The 22673-nt window shown below is 36.0% G+C and overlaps 1 protein-coding gene across 50 annotated transcripts in view; it reads right to left on the minus strand.

Annotated features, from left to right (window-relative positions):
* The window catches only part of Sap47 (Synapse-associated protein 47kD), a 343435-nt gene that overhangs the window by 15134 nt on the left and 305628 nt on the right, over positions 1 to 22673 (minus strand). For 48 of the 50 annotated variants that reach the window (XM_067117730.1, XM_067117722.1, XM_067117709.1 and 45 more), the window contains 3 exons: positions 3639 to 3778; positions 2415 to 2545; positions 1278 to 1424 (listed from right to left, as the gene is read on the minus strand). In XM_067117730.1, the coding sequence (XP_066973831.1) occupies positions 1278 to 1424; positions 2415 to 2545; positions 3639 to 3778 (418 nt within the window). The remainder of the gene's footprint in view (positions 1 to 1277; positions 1425 to 2414; positions 2546 to 3638; positions 3779 to 22673) is intronic. The other 2 variants (XM_067117741.1, XM_067117736.1) reach the window with 1 other exon arrangement.

Genomic DNA, 22673 nt, shown 5'->3' on the forward strand with positions numbered 1-22673 from the left:
ACAGACCAGAATAGTAAGATGGTGGAATTATGTCGGTTCAAACACAGTTCCACTAGTAGATTTTGAATACAAAATACTGTTTAATGAGAAATATATGAATATTCTATGATAAAAAGTTCTCACCATGAACAAAATGTGTACTCAATGGGTACCTAGAGTGAATATCAATACATATCTATAATGATTTATACTTAGCCTTTATTTCAATCACAATCCATAACAGTTTTTCCATTTATAATTCTCAATAGTACTGTTTTTCCTACATGTATAAACAGCAAGTCTTTACCTACAAATAAATAAATATACCTCTGAAAACTTACATCTAGTCTGTCAACAAATTTAGACTGTATCTCTAGTAAGAAAAACATGAGTCAAGAAAACGTTTCATTAAAATGCCAGAATCTTCCTTAATCACTGAGTAGACAAAAGGTAAGATGAGGTTTAGAATACAAGTACTACAATTTTTTTACTTTCAGCTAACATAATGGCAGAGTTTAAAATGATCAAGATAGAAACTTGTAAAAGAAATTTTCAAGTAACAAAATGAAAACATTGCATCAAAGAATTGTATTAATGTGGTATTTTTTTCTATCCTGTATCAAGCAAAGATTTTTGTAATTACATTGTTAAAAATAACTAAAAGAATACTGTACACAAGTTTTGCAAAGACTGTTGTCAAAGTTTTGGGTTATCTTTTATTCAACTCAATGAGTACAATATAGATTTGAACATTTGAACATGGATGAATTAACATATTGCATAAACTGTTTCTGTGGGTACAACCCATAAATTGTTTCTGTGGGTATAGCTTAAAAAATTATTAAAAACAAAATGAACTAAATTCTCCACAGTTTTGTTTTACATAGCTGCCAAACTTTTTTATACTTTACTTATATAATTTTCCACTCACTTAAGTACAAATCCTTTGGGTGACTCAGGTGTCTCATTTAAGTAATTCATAAAAATAATTAACATGGACTTATTGCATACAAAAAAAGAGAAAGCTTTATTAATTGGAATTATTAAAGAAACTCCCTTTTATTAAAGTTATGGTAGTAACAAAAACAACACTACTTTCTTTTTCAAAATCGACATACCTGATTACTCAGTAATATACAAGGATCCTAGAGAGGTGGGAGGAGAATCCTCTTGGCTTACTTGTTTTGAGTAAGTAATTATTTGTGTTGCAATAATTTTCTAGTGCTACCTGACATAATAACAAATGTTTTCTTGACTCATAATTTACAATGCTGATAAAAATCCGACTGAACACTTACCAGAGGGTTTTGTCAAATTGGAAATCCCTCGTTTCACCTCCTCAAGATCCTTTGATGATGGTTGGAAGGAATCTGAGACAAACTCGCTCTCTCCTCCATGACTAGGACTATCAGGGTGTTCTACATCATCATCTTTTCCCTTTGTACCTGTAAAAATGCACATACATCATTAAAGATGAATAAATATCTTATTGCCTTAACATCACAGCATCAGTGGTTAGTTTTCATACAAGACTGTATTGTATCCAATTTAATGTGTAATGACATCTCTAAAAACTAATACACACTGTTGCATTCATGAAGATGCAACCTTTCCCACTTTTGAACACTACAAGGCTGCAAGTTAAAGACAGCTGAGGAGACACACAAAAGATAATGCTTCAACTTTTGTAAAAGAAGTTTTATAATATTCAGATGCTATATTTTTCTTGATACAGCTTGAAAAACTTTTAAATGGGAACTGCAAGCTATAGCTCTGTAATCAAAGTGACATTCTATTTACAAAAATATACTGAAAGCTCCTCACACTGAAAATTTAACTCCAATTATATCAAATTAATACCAGTTGTTTGAGAGGAGTCAATATAACAGTGTCAACTACCCCCGGCACCAATTCCTTTCCATAATGAGCAATAATCATGGCCCATAATACATCTTGCAATTCCCTTGGGCCTTCAACTTTCCAGTCCTGCTTAAAATCAAGATTCACTTGAAGATACCTTCAACAAAATTTGCTTAAATGAATTTACCTTTAAACAAATGTGGTTACCATCCCTAAAAGCCACTCAAGTTACCTTATCAGAATTCTCCCAAATGAAATTACCTACATCAAAATTCATTCAAATGAACTCAATGAAGCAATCTTCATCAAACTTGCCCAAATTAAATTACATCCATCACATTCCACCCTAGTTAAGTTACTTTTACCATCCCCTTGAAAGGCAAACTTACGAAGTTATTTCATCAAAATATATCTAAAATTACCTTTATTTGAATCCACTTAAATGAATTTAATGTTTTCAATATATCCAAAATTACCTTTACCTGTAGTATTAGAATCCACTTAAATGAATTTATCATTTTCATAGCTCAGTCCAATGAAGTTATCTTTATCAAAATCAACTCAAATAAAGTTACCTTTATCACCATCAGCTGCTGATTTGTTAGAGGCATCAACGCCTTCCCTCTCCAAGGATGAGAGCTCGGTACTCTGCCTGATGAGGCCGACTCGGTAGAAGTAATTCCTCCAGAATGCCTCTTCATTGATGCTGGAAAAAACAAAATGAAAATGTACAAATATATCACATCTAGTTGTAAAAACAAATATATCATATCTAGTTGTCAAAATGGTACTGAAGGTGGTGTTACAGTATTTATACCATGCTTCTTGCATCACTAGAAAATGAAAGTGTAAAAAGTATTCACAGAATTTATAATCATATGCAGTATACCTTTATTGGACTACTACTGTATTCTTAGTTTTGTATGAGGTTGCTTATTGATATACGTATAATCACTAGAGAAATTTCCTGCACACTTAAGTAAGAGATTGCCTAAAATCCAAGATACCCCATATGAATTTATTTGTATGCAGAAACTGAATTCAATTAAAGATGTTAACTTGAATGCAGGGACTTTATTTCCCAGTCCACTTAAGTTTCATCACTACAGTACCAAAGTTAAAACTACTGTATAGTTCAAAACGACTGTACTGAAATTAGAAAATTTAGCAAAATGACCAAATCAATATCACTCTCACTTAAATAACAAATATAAATATTCAATGCAAAATAATTTGACTGGGCCCAATCACTGAGCAGGTATGGGATACAGTTACAAAATATTCTCTCCGTGGGACATAATAAAAATGACTTAAAAAACTTTTTGACAAAGGCTGGCTAAGTTTGTTCTGGTCATATTAATATGGAGTTTTGGTTATTATATTAGCCTCTTCATATCCCTTCATGACAAAATGAGCATGGAGGTAGTGCATTTTAACATTCACACTAGTTTCACTTAATTGTGGTATTATATCTTGGTTTTTTCCTTCAGAATAATTTCATGACTAAACTGAAGGACTTCCATAGAACTTATAGTTACTGAAAATTACAAATGTCAGATAAATATGCCATGAGGGGCATAATGATGCTTTACAGGCTGTGGACTAGAATTTCTACCCCTTACAGACAGCAAGAAACAAAACCCTTCTAAAATGGCAAACAATAAAGTAGGTACTATTGCTAGGATTCTCCAAAAAATAAAAGTTTAAAGGAAATTGGCAGGACAGAAGTAATTACCGACAATTGTGTTTACATTGTCTTTGATCTTTCTATTATTGTTCATATACAGTAGTTAGCTTACGTCTTTGGTACAAGTTCAAATCGCATCTTCTCCAAGTTAGGATCGGCTGCGAGGGTGGCCTGGGCTACAGGTAGGAAAGCTTCCAAGTCGAATTCAAAGCTCACTCCAGTTGGCGGACTGCGAACGAAGTTGCGACGGTCCTGCAAGAGAAGTTGGACAATAATACCAGGGTGTTTAAGAGTACAGTCAGTAGTAGAACACAATTAAATTACAAAGAAAATCTACAGTGTAAAGCTATACTAAATTTGTGTTTTAACAGCAGAGTACCTTCTGCTCTTAAAGGACCATAGCTCTCTTAAAAAATGTTCTTAAAGAAATAAAGATGTTATCAATAACAGAATCATTCATGCTCATTCATGTAAATCATCCATCTTCATATGCAATGAAAATGAATAGCATTTGGACTGCAAACTACATCAAGATGTGACACTGATATACTGTACACTGTAGCTACTAGTAAGCTATGGGTTGGAAATACATAATAATGAATCTAACATTAGTAACTGCTACTCATTTGATACAATGGTTAAATGAATGGTCATAGTGCAAAAAAAAAAAAATTAGCTAACTGCATCTTCAAATCCAATGTATAAATCTACGTTCTTCAGGAAACAAAAACAAAAAAAACTGTCATCTTTGTAAAAAGTGCAAGAATAAGGTACTTGCCATTAAAAAATATTGTTTTAGGTTGAACCATAAATTACAAAGGCAGTCACTAACCAAACTGCCTACCAAAAATAATTAAACTGACAATTGACCATGTCCATCAATGACTTCCAAAACAGAATTAAGTATTCCAACAAAATATGACTGAAGATGAAGACTTTGATGTTAGAAATAACAAGGAGCCTTTGGGACATTAGCAGATCACTCAAAGACTTTAACTGCAATAGCTCATCAACCAGGACTGAAAGAACTAGAAAATTACATTAATTGGCTCTCTCTCTCTCTCTCTCTCTCTCTCTCTCTCTCTCTCTCTCTCTCTCTCTCTCTCTCCTCTTTGACTCGGTGGTATCACACTAGCCTCACCAACGAGAGGACCACAGTCCTCTCTCTCTCTCTCTCTCTCTCTCTCTCTCTCTCTCCTCTTTGACTCGGTGGTATCACACTAGCCTCACCAACGAGAGGACCACAGTTCAAGGACTGTATTTCTGTTTTTTTTAAGCTGTGGATTATGTACCAATGGATCAGTTAACTGCAGTGGGTCACAGCAAGACGTGAATGAGAGAGAGAGAGAGAGAGAGAGAGAGAGAGAGAGAGAGAGAGAGAGAATGTGACTGCTGTGTCAAAATACAATATCTTAGTTAAAAACAGAGGTCTTGATGCAGTAATCTTCACCCAACAGGGACCGAACTATTCATATATTCATAGGATATTGTAACTTTGAGTAATGAATTTAAACCAATCTCTCTCTCTCTCTCTCTCTCTCTCTCTCTCTCTCTCTCTCTCTCTCTCTCTCTCTCTCTCTCCGACAAGGTCATTCAAAATGTCCTACCACACAATGATAATGTAATTTCTCGGCAGTGGCATAGACACAGGTCTCCATGATTTGGTTCAGATGACAACATGAAAAATACTGATGTTCAATCTATATTCAAATACCTCTCTGTCCAGAGTTCAGCCGCTTTCATCAACACTTTCACAATTTAACCTTCATTAACTCCCTTTACCCTATCACCAAGGCTATACTGTGGTAAGTACTTTTCGTAATGGGCATTTTCTATATTATGAAAACTGAATGAACCCACTATATATTTATATGGGGATTTACAAACAAACTTCTCTGTTATATAAAGCTAAACATCTTGTGGATAAAGAGATAAATGTTACTAAAATTTCAGAGAAGTTTGCATAAAATGTAATTTTGTAAAATCCACATAAACTCGTGTTACATCAGAGGACTGTTACCAGAAAAACAAAACTGAAACTTAAAAGGGAGCTGGGTGTTGTTGCGGCTGTTAATCACAACAGGATCGTTTCTTGCTGCGAGTAGCTGATGCAGCATGTAAGTGGCAATAAGTTTGAAAGAGAATTCCCTATTTACAAACGGGAAAAAAATGTAATTCTTTTATTACCTTTGGTGTGTTACGCAATACCATTAATTTTCATAATGTAAATATGAAGCCAATGGATATCAGTAATTGTTTCACATGAAACTAAGGGAATTACATTTTGCTCTTATTGGGTGGAAAGACATGGAAAGGGGTTTTAAATGCTTCATATGTCTGTAAAGGTTTTGTCTATAAACACGTTTTTGGAGTCCAGCCATTCATCAGACACAAAACTAGTTCTTTTTTAAAATAAAGAACTAAATAAATGCATCTGATAAAAAAAAATATTGAAAAACGATAATTCAAATTATTTACGGTTTTAAGATCAACTATTAATTCTGAATAATATATACAAAAAATGGTTATATATATATATATATATATATATATATATATATATGTGTGTGTGTGTGTGTGTGTCTGTATACACTATATATATAAATATATATTTTATATATATAAAGGAATGGAGAGAGAGAGAGAGAGAATTTTCATTTCCCATTAGCCTATCCCCTCTCTTCCTCACAAACCTGACATTTCCATTACAAGGACGCAGGACGTAACATACACGTTAACAACAGCAAAGGATGACAGACAAGTACCGAGCACAAAGAGCCTCACTTCTAGAAGACACCCCACATGACGCACACGCATTCAGAAAGCAATACCTAGAGCTACGTTTGCTTCGGAGAACAAAAAACCATTGTGATCGTATACACGCTATGTTCTTAATTAACCAGGCTAAGAAAACAATCAACAGCAAGTCTGTAAAAGTTTATTTAGGATAGGCGTGTATTCATCGTCTAGATAACGTATCAGGGTTTCTAAATATCGAGGTTATTTTAGTCTAACTCAGCAGCCCACAAACATTACAATCATAACTTCATTTCAAGTATGAAAATTAATATTATGGGAACTAAAGTATTTCATGGAAGATACTCACGAGTGGGTCAAATAGCAATGCAAGACAAAAATTATTTTAGGACAATTGATGTAAATAATGAAATTTGGATTTGACTGACGTAATCTTTGTTGCTTATGATTTTGACTTTCAAAATAGCTGAATAGATATGGTTCTCTCTCTCATCATACGCAACTTGAAAATACCTGACAGGGAAATATGCTTTACGAGAAACCCAAAGCATTAAACAAGCCTACCATTAAAGACAAAAAATAGACAGAGAGAAAAATACAAAGCATTTTCAATAATCTAACCACAATGAAATATAAAGATTACTATTATCCAACAGTTTTTTTTTTGAACTTGAAAAGAAAAATGGCTATTCATTTGAACGCAAAACAAGCACAAGTGTCTATAAAATACAGTAGTAAATTTGTCCGCTGTTCGCAATTTAGTACGCGATAGTGCAATCCAATTTCTACGGCTCTCAATATTACTAATTAAATATACAATCCAAGTTGCCATAGCATAAATTCAAAACGTACGATACCACCTCTTCCACCAAAGATACATTCCGAATAGCATGCCAAATGTGTTTTTGGTGTATGACAATGTACAAAATAAACATGGAATAATGAAAAGATAACACTTCGAGCATTAACTTCTCACCCAACGATACAAAAAAGCAAAATCTCAAAAAAAAAAAAAAAAAAAAAAAGTTTTTGAAATCTCAAAAAAAAATATATATATATATGTTTTTGAAAGTGGAATTCTGGGCGCTCCAGTTGCTCTCACTGTCTATTTCTCTCCCGGACCTACAGATGGCTTATTACCCACTTCTGTAATGACCACCACCGAAAAATCGCTAAATTACCCAAAGGAAATCGATCAGCCTCAAAAATGTGTCAGCATTCATGAATTGTTAATAAGGCAAACGTTAATTCTGGAATGGTATGAGGGAAGCAAACCTTCCACCAGTTCTAATTTATTTCACTGCTTTCAATGACGGTTAGCGACAATTTATTTTCCTTGCTTTCTAATTATTTGGCAATTATGTATGAAAAGATTGACTGATCATGACAGCCAAGTTTCCTTGTTTGAAAATTAATACGTATTAGCATATATATTGCAGCGGCCATTTCCATTAATTCTGTAATCACATGAAAGCAATGGTATTAATCAAACAAATAGGATTCTGCAATGTTACCTAAACACACAAACACTAAAACATTCGTAGATAACCCATTCTACTTGGCAAAACAACGTGTACCAGAACAAGCCTTATTAACTGCATATTAATTGCAGCACATCTACATATCTCTCTTTCATTATACATATATATATATACACATATATATACATATACATATATATATGGGTGTGTATACAGACATAACAATTAAGGGGTCCCTATGTATGTAGTTTTCCTTAGCGACGGCCATCCAACTGCTGACTGCACTGAAAATTGCTATGTTTACCGGAAAACTTGAAAGTATATGTATGTGACAGCAAATGTACATTTATTTTCACTCAGTTTCCCTGATCTTCACCTTAGTTTCTGCAGACACAAATCTTCTGCTTTTCACCTCTGTCCTTTTCCTTTTCTGAAATGCGTCTTGCGAGAGAGAGAGAAAATGCCGTCTGAAGAATGCAAGGCTCCGTGAACCCACAGAAAACTAGTCGTTACCGCGCAGCGACCAGAGATATGCAAAAGCAAGAGTTCTTTTCAGACAAAGTTAACGAGGCAAGATTTATTCGTTCATCCTGTCGAATCGACTTTTCTCGCATCTGGAATACCATCCAGCCGCCAGATCCCAAGAAGCGAAAAATTTGCGTCTGAATGGACGAGCGCGTCAACAGCCGCGTTCAAAAGAGGATATGACAATGCAACTTTTCACTTCGCTGGAACCATCAGGGAAAACGTTATATTGGCTTCACAGACGTGCAGCCACAATAACAACTAATAATGACCTCGATCAAGTTCAGCAAGGCAACGTTTCTCGAATTCAAAAGTAGGACTGCAAAAGGAACGAGGCACTAATATGATCATCAACATAATTTCTTGCCTATGATTTCTTTAACACAGCACACTGGAATTTATATCACTTTAGGATATTACTGTTTGTTTGGGTGTCTGCAACTTTCTGAGACCTTAATAGTACTGGTAGTGGTGATTTCCTTTTTTCCCCTAAAACGGTCACTACGAACTGGACCAACGCCAAAAATATTCTCTTCGACTATCTTCCGTAAACTCCATCGTTAACAGGGAACGTCCGTGGTGCCTGCAAAAGAACCGTAAGTTCGTGCTACTCGCTTTCTTAGCATCAACATGCACCTTCTGCTGAAGTACTAAGACGTCACACTGACCAGTACTATTGTGTGCCGATGTTGTGCCGATCCAAGATCGGCTACAATACTTTAAGATACCAGTTACTATTACCTTAGGCGTTCTAATCTATACCGCTGTTCCTGACTTTACATTTATCTGAATATTGATTAGCTACTTATCTGCCTTTTCCTCCAAGACTTCTCTCTCTTACTGATGAGGTTCTATGCTACTGGAGTTTGCTTTGTATGACAATGGCCATTTAAAGATGTTCCATAAGTATGTATCTGCAAACCGACCATTAATAATTTAACTATTATTAATAACCTTCAATGAAAGTTTCCTCTCCCCTAACAATATTAAAAAAGGCAGTGGTATCTAATTTTATTCCAAACGTCACATAACATTTCTCTAAAAATAAAAACCTGCAGGAAAATGAAGGGGACATATTTGCCTCCGCAATATGTTTTAAAGTACACCAGCTATTCTCCTATTTACATACAATAATAGACAACAAGGAAGAACTTCTATGTTGTGTATTTCCATTCAAATAACTTTCCAAAACTTTTCACAATGCCTCTCTAGATCCACATATCTGGAAATAAGACTTCCTAACCGAACACCAGATGATTATTCCTTGCCTAAAATTATTTTTTCTACATCTAAACTAAAGTATCTAACAAAGGTTTCCAATTAGCATTCTTCCCTACCTTCCTTCCCATGAATTTAATATTAATCAATAATGAGAACAACAAATAATAATAATTAAATAACCGTGTAACTGTCCATGACTACTAGAAAACCGTGACTTCACCATACCATATAACGTTCCGATTGTCTAAGAGGCCCTTGTTCCTGAAACAGCAATATAAACCACATGAGCCTTCCTTAGGATTTTTTTTAATATCACGATTTTTTAAAAGATCAATGTCAGATCAGTCTTTGATACCATTTTCAGCTCAGAGCGGGAGCGAATTACGTCGACCGGCACAATTACTGTCACTTCAGCTTTTACAATTTCTCCGAAAACGACGGAAATAGGAATTTACATGTGTAACGTAACCCACTGTATCTGAGATGCCCCAAGCCTTTCAGGTGACAAAAAGTTGGAAAGTGACAGGCAAGAAAAATATATTAAAAATGATGCAAACTATTAATCAGACTTCACGCAGATCCGATAAAAGTGTGAATATCAGAAACTGTTGCAGTAATTCTAACAACAAACTTCACCATAGTGATGGTGAACTGCTGTTCAATATTCATGAAATCATACATTTCCAAGGAGCCTCAGGATTATCAATTTATGCAAATAAATCAATATATTGACAAAATCAACAATGTTTCTACACAGTAATGAAATCTAGGGATAAGAGATATGATAAAAAAGCAAAAGAAAAGTAGAAAAGTAAATATCGTACGAGGAAAAAAAAAGAGAAACATAAAAACCAGACTGTAAGCTTGGGAAGTAATCCTTTAATCTTTCCCGTTTCAGCAAACATCATGAACATCACATTACAAAAGGCATGCCGATTTTTTCTACTCTACTTGAAGAATAACATTTATTTCCATAGTTTTAATAAGGAAGGAATAATGAGACAAACTGGTCTGCCTTCCCTTTCAAGTTTGATTGCCAATTGCATATGCTGTCGAAGTACTAAGCATCTATTCATGAAGCACAAAAACTGCCCATAATCCCTCAAAATTTTCATGATTATATTGTGCGCGAGCGAGTCTGCGCTCACCCGTAAAATAAAATATACTAAGAGAAGTCCAAGAAACAAACGACAGACTCCATAAAGAGCTACAATCTAGTCCTTGTCTCGCCCCAAATCTTTTCTTCGATCGCCCCAAAGGCGCCAGGACTTATTTCCCTACCCCAAGGCTGCTTGCTGGGCGTGGGCGGAATTAATACTTGGCAGCAAGGCTCTGTCGCCGGCGGTGGTAGTGGTGGGCTTTGTGTTACGCAATGCCGAACATCCATATTCTATTCACAAAATGCGCTGCTGACTCCAAGGACGTGCTGGCCAGGCCAATGCGTTTTGGAACCCGAGACGAATGTAAAGGACGTCAAAAATACAGGACGTGGAGGAGCAGTGGGAAGGAGGAGTGGTGGAGACCGGTGGAGGGAGGGAGGGCAAGGGGGAAAATACACAGGGAACTGGAGATTACAGATTGAAGAAGGGGAAATTGGAGAAAGATGGGAAAGGGAAAAATACAAAATGATAAAGTCAGAAGGAGAGGGGGAAATGAAGGAGGAAGGGAGTGAGCAGAACTGGACAAGAAAGCGAGAAAGGAAAATGGAAAGGAAGGCCGAGAAAATGAAGAGATAGGGTGAAGGAGAGCTAGATAATAGAGGAAGCGTAAACTTTTCAGGAATTCGTTAGGAGGCTCGCACCCACGCGAACAAGTCACATATGCTGCGTGTTCATGTGACAGCTTGCGGCCAGACATTCAAACATAACGTGTACACACACTGATTCCCGGCGTTCAGCGGTCAACGGACTCCCCTCACCAGCGAGTACACCAAGTTCGCATCCCACTAAGGGGGGGGGGGGATGACACTGGGCTCGTTTCCGGGAAAATCAATGGTAATTAGTTTAAATTAAGAAATCAATTATGTACCAGAGAGTTATTCAACTGTGATGGGTAGCAACCAAGGAGATTATGAACACCCGCGTTCGAGTCTCCGGCTGGCCGATGAAGAATTAGAAGAATTATTTTTACTGATAGAAATTACTTTCTCGCTGTAATGTGGTTCGGATTCCACAATAAACTGTAGGTCCCGTTGCTAGGTAACCAATTGGTTCTTAGCCGCGCAAAATTAGTCTAATCCTTCGGGCCAGCCCTAGGAGAGCTGTAAATCAGCTCATTGGTCTGGTTAAACTAAGGTATACTTAACACCCTCTCGAACTAGCCCTCTAAGGAGGAAAAAACGCATATGTATATATATATATATATATATATATATATATATATATATATATATATATATACATACACAGTATATATATATATATATATATATATATATATATATATATATATATATATATGTGTGTGTGTGTGTGTGTGTATGCGTAACAAATGCCATTCCTAACAATCGACACCAACGACAGTTCAATCTAAAAAAAAAAAAATAAAATAAATAAATAAAACACCGGGAACCTAGGATACTAATAAATATAAGAAGAATAAAAGGACAAAAATAAGATATATTTAAGAAAAAAATTTATACATATATTCATTTCCCTCTTTCTTTGCGCGACACGTACGACAAGACCAACATTTCTTTTGGGTTGGTGTATGGTACAACTCCCAGAGGATATCGATCTCGCCCATAGAAGACACTGCTACTGACTCCCCATTGCAACTTGCAAAGGGTGCCCGGGATCATTCCTTCCTTCCGCTTACGGTCTATCCATTTCCCTTGATATTCTCCCTAGGGAAACTTCGGCAGCATGGACCCACGGCTGGGGCTGGTCTTGCCCTCTGTTATATCACTTTAAGTAGCCTTTCGACGAAATTGCAAGAAAATGAGCTTTCTACAATTTTTCTACCTTCTTCAAACTTTTCTTTTTTTCTTTATACGAGACTGTCATAAACTTTGTTTCTCCAAACGGCTAAAAAACAAAATTATTCCTTTTTCTTATGTCCCTTCCCAGGGTTACAGAAACTTCCCGGTTTTCGTAGGATTACATAAATTCGGCTGTTTCCTCACATAGCATTACATAAAATTTTCATTTTTCACAGGTTTACATAGTAAGCAATGATGCAAGATGGAAATCACTTTACAAAATCGGGCAAGAGATAGTATTTCCTTCGAATCTAGGAAAAATAATATGCCAATATAAGCACAATATAAAACATTATTATATATGTATATATATATATATGTGTGTGTGTATACATACATATATATATATATTATATATATATATATATATATATATATATATATATATATATATATATATATATATATGTATGTATGTATATATAATGACAAATAAAAACACAAATCACAACGCTGACACGGAAATTATTGACAAGTATGCCAAAATCGACAAGGCAAGTACGCCTACTATAACCTGTGGAGTAAAGGCAGTCTTGAAAAATTTATCACCCTTATTCTAAGTTTTTTGCTTCCAGTGAAATAATGTAAACAACGAAAGGAAATGCTCTGGTCTACCTCAAAATGTGAAATGTATTTTGTTTTGCAATTATTTATAGTTTAATAAAAAAAATATATATGCCTCATAAAGACGACCACTAAACCGGAAGCTTTCAAGACCATGTGAGGGTAAAAAAATCAGACTCGTAAACAAGTCTGAAATGTTAGTGATTCCTGATCTAAATCGCACAAGATCTTTAATCATTCAAAGGATTACAAAGACTTTAAGTACATCAAATGCGACCTATAATTATCAAAAGGTCAGACTATACTGAATCGGAATACTTTCAAAGACCATAATTTTTAACAATTAAAAGCTGTAAAAAACTGCAATAAGACTTTAACAGATCAAAGGGACCTCCAATGATTCAAAGGGTCTCAAAACCTTTAATAATTCATTAAGCTTCTTAAGGCCTTTAACAATTCAAAGACGTCACGAGACGCCAGAGAATATTTGATAAATCAATGCTGTCACAAAGACTTTTTATAGCTCCAAAGATGCTCCTAACGTTTAATATTAAAATAAAAAGCATCACAAGATTCCACTAATCCAATATGACTTTCATTAACTGAGAGGCGTCAGAAGCCTTCACTAACAGGAAAGCTTCACCAGACTTTTAAATCCTTCAAGGGCTTCAGAGGACCTTTGATAAATCAAAGCCTTCACAAGATCTTAATTAATTGGAAAGCGTCAGAAGCACTGCTTATTATAGAAATAACTCCAGAACTTCTTGATCCGTCGAGGATTGCAAATCATTCAGCGAAATGGCTGACATATCCTCTCTCTCTCTCTCTCTCTCTCTCTCTCTCTCTCTCTCTCTCTCTCTCTCTCTCTCTCTCTCTCTCTCTCATTATTCTTTCCTGCATTAGTCTGACTTCTCATGTAATGGAGGTGCTTGAAGAACATCTCATGACGTTCCGAGGCATGTCTTATATTACATTCCCGATGCAGTCTATTAATCGCCAGGGAAACACTGACTTTGGAATCCTGTGCGACCCTGCCGCGTTTCTACAAAATTTCTATAATACGGAGCTGCTATGGAATGTCTACATTATTCATAAAAAATTTCTGAAGAATTTCGAATTAATTAAAGAACTGCTACGGAATTTCTGGTAATTAAAGCGCTACTTGACAGCTGGATCCAATACCTTAAAAATGTCACAACGTGAAAATTTCTAAAGAATTCAGAGATAGTTATAGAGTTCCTATGGAATTTCCGGTAATTAAAATGCTACTGATAGTTAAATCCAATACCTTAATACTGTCGTAACGCTCGTTTCGTTGCAATTCGTTCATTCCAAATTGAGTTACATCGACATCTTTTAAAAGGATCACCATTTTTGTACAACCTTATACAGTCTTGCATTCAGACAGAGATGTGAAAGAAATAAATCACAATACGAGGAGATACACTAAATATAACAACAATGGAATTAATTCTATTTCATTTTACGAAGTGATGATGATTTACGATAAAAATCACGGTTAATAATGAAACCTATAACCTATAAAGCTCCATCGAATTCATATACAATTTGATTTCATATTAAAGACTGGCGTCACTAGTACCGAGGTCATCTCGGGACCTGTGAGATCAGGGATGGGGAAAGGTTTCAGAAGGTAGCACCGTATCGTTTTACATATTTATCTTTTAGCAAGAGGTCGCCAGCCCATATTCATGTGCTTCCACAGACGGACAAGGGAGCCCTTGTGCAAGAGATGTCTGGCATTCACTGGTGATCAGTTTTCAAGCTCCGACCACTTAAATCACTGTTGCCAAACCTCAAAAACTTTCAAAACGGTACATAGTAATACTTTTACTGATAGCAGTAAAGTAAACTGAACATGGAAAGCGAAAACCTGACAATAATTTGTTAAAACTGGGAATATAAAATTATGTAATCCATCCATCAGAGAAAGACATTAGTCTGACTGTATAGAGTGTTAAATGAGGGGACTTTTGCATCAAGCTTAGCAATTCTTTAGTTACGGTTTGGCCCTTGCCAAATAAGGAGTTTCCAAAACACCATCGAAAAACAATGGCTCCTCTGCCATTGAAAACACCTCGGATAACCTAGTCAGGCATGCAGCGGTTACAGAGACACCGTAATCATTCGATTTCTCAAAATGCTGGAAAACTGTCACTTATTACGTGTCATTCTACCATAGGAAAAAATCTCAGCTTTCCATTTTATACTTACAAAGTCATTAAACATTATCTTGTCTCATGACATACCCCCTCATAAGTGATTCGATCTTAAGATATGAAGATAATTCTTACATTCTAAAAAAAAATCAAAATTCCCGTAAGACTTAAAAATTCACGAAAAAGTCAGTTGGCCTTCAAAAAGAAAAAAAAATTATATCGGTCTAAAAATTCTCAAAAACTTCGACCGGTATATATATAAAAAAAAATCAAATGTCTATCATTCTTAAATAAACACAAGCAAGATCGTTCGGTTTTAAAATCTCCACCAATTACATGCTTGAAAAGAATGTCAACACTCGGAACTTACAATATTATCTACTCAATTCCTCTAAAAGAAAACAAATGTTTATTAAACAAAGTTGTTCCATAGGGACGTGTTCTCGAACACACTGTCCTCTAATAGTAACTAAAGTACTCTGAAAAAAACTACCCCTCCCGATTACGTTAAGAGCCTTACGGCCTTGAGAACTGACGGAATTACTGTTCTAAGCATACTGTTCTGGCATGGTATATGTAGACAATCACACTTGCTGGGCGACTTCCTAAATTCATAAGATTTTATTTCTTACGTGAAATGAGAAATTTCTTTCATTCCACTGTGTTCAGCGAACACAAACCAAGAAAATTTATGCATCGACGAACTTGTGAAAATAAATGTTTTAGACTGGTTTGAACCGACGGTGGCCAATTAGATCTAAGACATTTTGACAGACTTGGACTCTCCTATGAGCAAGTTTCGTTTACAAGAGCAACGAGTCGTTGCCAAGGGAAGAACGGTGGATATTTTACGTCGCAAACTCTTTCTCCTCTAACATTCTCCATTAAAATCCCAGCCCTGGTCGAAAGTCATTCGCACAAACGGCATATCTAATCCTACTCAGGGACATAAATCTTTCTTAATAACATGGTTCCATTAACTGAAAGACTTGGAGGGTGACCAAATAGTCTTGACAAAGAGCCATATGCATCACGACCTAATATTTGCCTTTACATGCGCTAATGGAGTATGCCTTTCACTAAGAGCTTAACAACAATTCTGTATTTCCATAAAATAAAATGATGGTAAGTAAACGGGCATTGCAGTGTGGCAAGTCAGTCTGTCTTCAAGTAAATTATGCACAGAGAGAGAGAGAGAGAGGCTTGTTGGATGTTTTTTTCTGGGTGTGAAGGTGGGGGGTGGGGTTCAATATGATTTGGTTGACATTCACAATATGATTAACGACGATGATATGCTGTCAGTGTCAAGCACTGCATGTTACAAGGAAATAAATCAGTCTATTGCTGTTCTTCATTTTATCTCTTTCCATACAGTTAAGGATCTTATGCCATCTCCAGTGAGTTATGGGTTCTATTCTGTCTCCACTGATAACCTAACAAATGAATTCCAATTATCCGCGTCCTAAAATGATAAGGACCACAACAGCAGCATCATAAAATGGTTAATCAATCTCATACTATTATTAAAGTGAATTTCATGAAAAAAATTCCTAATTCGACTGAAATATTTCCAACAGCTATACCAAAGGCTTGAAACATAAATTTGCCAGCATATGAGGCCACACCATCTAACCATTATGTATCCTAAGTGAACATGATACATTTGTAAGAATGTGAACTATAAAGCAACACATTTGATAAGAATCCCAGATGAAAAGTATATATTATGCAGTAATTATCGGGCTTATTCTGAGAAAGGAACTAACAAAGAAGTTAAATAAGATATCTGACGAGTTTATTCAAGGAATTTCAGTGATCCACAAAAGTAAGGTTTGGGCTCTATTGACACTTTCACCTCCACTGAAGGGGTTTGGCATGCCCTTCGAAAACTCTATTATGTCATTAATAATATTCTACTGCAGAACCCAACTGGGCAGGCAGTCTGAATTCCTTATCATGCCCAGATCCGAAGCGAAAAAGAAGGAAAATAAAAGGGAAGGAATAAGAGACCTCATTCCTTAAAGACGGAATGCCAAGATGAGAATATAAAAGGAGAGAGAGAGAGAGAGAGAGAGAGAGAGAGAGAGAGAGAGAGAGAGAGAGAGAGAGAGAGAGAGAGAGAGAGAGAGAGAGAGTTGCCTGGACGACTGATAAAGAGAGAGACACATAGGTCAATTCAACGTATAATTAATGACGAAAAGAAACAGCCTAGTTCTTATCGTACATTAAGGAAAGAATCAAAGTTGTATCTTTTATGATTTATGTCCAGTTCATTTTTCTTCCGACGAAGGACGAGGATCTTGAGCCAGCTTCTGAAAGAAACCGAAGCTCCTTTTTTGCCTCGACTCGAAACAGTTGCAATCATTATCACTCTATGCCAATCTCTCTTTTCGTCATTATATTTTTCAGACGGATTTTTTAAACGAATATCCTTCCAAATAAAAACATACAGAGATAAACATTAGTTTTGGAGATAAAAAAAATATGGGCATAATTCCCAAGAGGAAAATATTCTACTTACCAAAAATTGTTAACGACTCAATCCCAAAATGACTGTATTGACAATGAAAGAATAAGAGCAACAGAAAAATTAAATGCTCTAAATCTATAACTAATACCATTGTGCTGCTTCCAAGCTGTCTAACATAAATCGTTTGCTTCTCAGCCACAAACCAGGAGACATTTAAGCTAAAAACATGTCGCCACTCATACAACGTTTTTGCTTTCTCTCATCCTTTAACATCTACAGCAGTGAGATACCAAAGTTCAACTTTACTCGTACAGTCACTGGCCAAACATTATGCACATTCCAAAATGCAAATTAAGTTCTTTGAGCAATTAGCTCTTTTTTTTTTTTTTTTTTTTTTTTTTTTTTTTTTGTAAAAGCACCTAACTCGGAATTATATTGAAATTCTTGCAGGCATGAAACTATAATGGCGTGGGAGAACTCCGTTGTCAGATGAAAGTTCTGTCATTTATGTTTCGGAAACTGAAAAAACGCCATTCTGAGGCAACAGCAGGCATACAAAACACATCCAAATACGGTTCAGAGCACGACCCACTAAGATTTGACAAAAACTAAAACAAGTGATATAAAAGAAAATTAATCTGACACTTTATCATATAATAAATAACATGAAATGAAAGTATACATAAAGACAGGCAAACAAGAGAGGGGGGGGGGAAGGAACACGGAAGCATAAGACCCCCATATTTGTCTGGCATTTCTGTCTGGCCGGCTAAATGTCTAGCAGACCATGTAAAAGCAACACAGCCAAGGCCTTCCGTGATAGCGGTCATAAAGCCGTCGCCTCAAAAGTCTGGGGAAACATAAAAACAGTTTCCTTATACAAAAAGATACAAGATCCAACGTACAGCGGCGGCTCCTTGGTTCCATTAACGGTGAAAATATCCTTCACGGATTAGGAACTCCGAGGCACCGGGTCGAGAAATGTCTGGTTCTTTTCCTCTCCTTCCAGGCTCTGAAAGACTGTTTTGACTTCTGTTCTGACGCTTCATGAGGCAGTAATGACGTCAGAAAACTCGCATTCGTTAATTAATAATCACTGAGGCAGGGTCATACCCGAGGCACATCCTTCGTTTATTGAGGCGATAAGTCCCGTTCTCTTGATTCCTTCTCTTTATGTTGTCCTCCGTGCCTGGGTTAGACTAGGGAATTAACTTGCCACGCCAATAGGCAACGGAATTTAAATTAAAAATTAATAAGAAATATCATAACAACGCTATAAGCCGTGGAATCGTAGGGTCATGTGTTGTAGCCAAGAGGAAAAACCTTCATTATTTCAACGCCATTATATATGATTAATCAGATTTTCAAATGTCACAAAAATAGTAATGCCCACATAGGTAGTATCACTGCCACACTATTTTTTATTCTATTTTCTCTTTTTCTCCGATTTATAGTTAAAAAACTGTGCGTATGGGAGTGTGAGAGATGAATGGTCCTATTCTTCCTCAATACAGCTGAGCTTGCGAATTACATTGCAACCATGAATGATTTAATGGGTTGCTATATCCCGCACATAAAAGATCATTGTGCTAAATCATATATAATCTCCTTAGCACAAAAAGTGTAATTTCTATTCGCTAACAATTCAAACAAAACACGTGAAAAAAAGAATAGTCTTACAGCTTTAATTACACACAGCCACAGAGCTACAAATGACGACGATTCTACCAACTATAACTACAAATAAAGTTTTGACGCGAGTTCTATTGACTGATTTGTTACTAGAAACTGGCGTCATATTACCAAAGTCGTCGATGTTGCTTTACACGAAGCCTGATTAAAGATACATAACACTATCACACAAAGAATAGCAATGGACGAGGAAAAATACACAGCAGAAGCCAAAAACCATCAACAAAAATTCCAGTTTCTCAGTAAAACTCCAGGCAAATGAAAAATTTCAAGACCCTTTCAACCTGAACAGTGCTTTCATCAGTGCTTTCAACATGCATGAAGGCCCTCTCCTCTTCCTCGACGCTTGGAGAAAATGACATTTATTCCTCCGTCAGTCAAAAAGAACATCATTACTCTTTCGCGAGAACCGAAAGGGGAAAAAATGGGGAGAGGTGCGGTGGGGGGGTGGGGTGGGATGGAAGGTGGGAAGTGAGGTAATGGGAAAGGTGTTCTGTCGCATTTTCTTTTCTCACGTGATCATCGACACTATTTTTCCAGGGCTGACATCAAAGCAGTCGTGGGAGTTGCTGGGTCTTTCTTGATGTTTACAGAGCATGCATAAAAGGACGACTCTTTCTTTTAGTCTGTATTTAACTCGTTTGATGGCGACTTGGGAGGAACATTCTTTTTTTACCCACATTCAAAGAATTGGACTTTCTTATATCTATTGAAAGAGAGAAATTCGAAACGAACAAAAAGGTAACAAAAAATGGTGAGATTTGGAATCTTTGTTACGAGAACACTTTTTACATGAATCGAATTAAACACCGAACAAGAAAGAAGGGAAAGTAAAAGCTGTAAAGTAAAAACTCGCGAACAGATAATAATTTGGGCGAAGTCAAGCATAAAAAAAAGGGAAAATATCGACATGCACTAAGGATCCCTCAAGCTGAACCTCGGCGGGCTAGTAAATCGATGGCGTACAGTAGGGGAGGAGGTTATCAATCTCGAGGGCATAAAAGGTGGAGTGTATTAGGGTGGAGGGCTGTTTAGGGAATGGATTTTCTATGCTTGCTGTAGCTGCAATATCACCTGCCTCTGTGGCAATTCCGAGGGTCCAGACTGAAATTCTAACAGATTTATGCGGTCATAAATTTCCCCTGATGGTTCGTCAAGCCCACCGCGGTTGACAACAGAAATATTTGGCCGATAACTAATATCTCCTACGCAATCCGAAAACGAGAGAGAGAGAGAGAGAGAGTTGTCTCTCCTTGAGTGGCATTTTCCTGTCACATTACCTGACCTGAGTCTAGGAAGGGTGATGAAGGCCAAGGTGATGGTCATGTTGATGACGATGCGGGCCGGGGGGGGGGACGATAGTGATGGCAGGGAGGGGGGGGTGATGACGGCAAGAGTGGTCGGGGATGATGACATGGTTGTTTTGATGGTAATCATAAAGATGATGGGTGACGGTGATGAAGCTGGTAATGACGGAGACGATGGTGATGAAGATCACGACCAACGCCACATCTCCGCAAACTCCCGCGCCTCTCCCCCAAATTAATTTCGGTCGGGATCTTGGCATTCTGAGAACACCCAAGTCAAAGGGACACCGATTTCCCGACCGACACCATTGTTTCTTTGGAAAAGTACGTGTGAAAGGTTCTCTCTCCGTTTTGGAAACAGGGGAAGTGTAGAAAATCAATACATGCAAGAAAGCCCTATCTATCTATCCATCTATACATACCTACATATACATACATACATAGATATATTTATAATATATATATATATATATATATATATATATATATATATATATATATATATATATATATATATATTACTAAAAGGACCTCATTCAAACTGGATGGTATCTAATGGAGATTTTTATTCAAAAAGTTACAAGCTTTCTTGGACAAACAGTCCACATTATCAAGTATCCTTTTAGTAATTCTACTAATGCACAGAACAATTGTGTATGTGATAAAAGTTAATATATATATATATATATATATATATATATATATATATATATATATATATATATATATATATATATATATATATATATATCATACACGCCCACACTAGCCTTATTAACGAGAGCAGAGAGACTTCCTTTAGGCCTTCTGTAGGTTTATTGTTAAATTCCCTGGACAAAGAATCTTAAATACGAGAAAAAATATTTGTGGCACGATAACGAGGTTTCCGCTGCGGACAAAGGATTTTCAGAGATTCTGCTTCCATTAATATTGCAAGAAACGTTTAAAAGCAAACAACCTAATTTTTAATCGTTTTAAATTAATTAAAAATAAAAAATTACAAAGTGTTTTATTTACAACTGAGTACAAGGTGTGCAAACAAGCATGACTGTGTGGGCTAATACACATTCATATAGACTGTAAGGTATGTTAAATACACATACACATATAATTTGTATATCCAAATTAGCTCTATAAAATCACAAGAGTGTGTGTGTATATATATATATATATATATATATATATATATATATATATATATATATATATATATATATATATATATATATATATATATATATATACATATATATAAAAATGAAAGAGAGAAGGAGAGAGAGAGAGAGAGAAGGGGACTACAAGTATCTTCTCCTTCCTCTCATTCTCTCAAAGGACCAATTATTACTGAATGGGATCCACGACCCTTCTTCAGAGCACAAACAAGAGTCGTTCTTTCTTTGGTGGAAAGGAAATTAACGTGACTCATCCTTCGCTGTTTCCTACGCATCAGTCACACAATGGACGGGTTGGATAGGAGTGGATCTTCCTTTTCAATTAAGAACTCTATACGATATTTTAGTTTCAATATACTGTATAACAATGCTCTTTTGCAATGACTTTTCTTAATACAATTTAATCCGGAAAATCATATCACGAACGACTGATAGAATTTTCCTCTTGTAACAGACAAAGAACTGAAAAATTCTGCAATGCAATTTCCCAACCTGAGAAATTCTAAAATGTAAATTTCAAGCAAATATTCTTGTAAAATGAATTCTGAGGCTTATATCATTTCAATATCGGTACAACGACATTCTGATCTGTAAGACTGAGTTGCGTGACACTAATACGTAAATCAACATGAACCCCACACAGGGAGGATTCTAGGATATACATTATTTCTGATGAATACGATTGAGGTAAATCATCCTAAAAATGTAAATGTTAATTACAACTTCCCGTAAAAAAAAAGCCATTCTTAACTGACATTTATGTGACAGAAAAAAAATGCACCTGTGTGTTATTTATCC

This window comes from Macrobrachium rosenbergii, chromosome 15 (genome assembly GCF_040412425.1).
Source record: "Macrobrachium rosenbergii isolate ZJJX-2024 chromosome 15, ASM4041242v1, whole genome shotgun sequence".
NCBI classification, from domain to species: Eukaryota; Metazoa; Arthropoda; class Malacostraca; order Decapoda; family Palaemonidae; genus Macrobrachium; species Macrobrachium rosenbergii.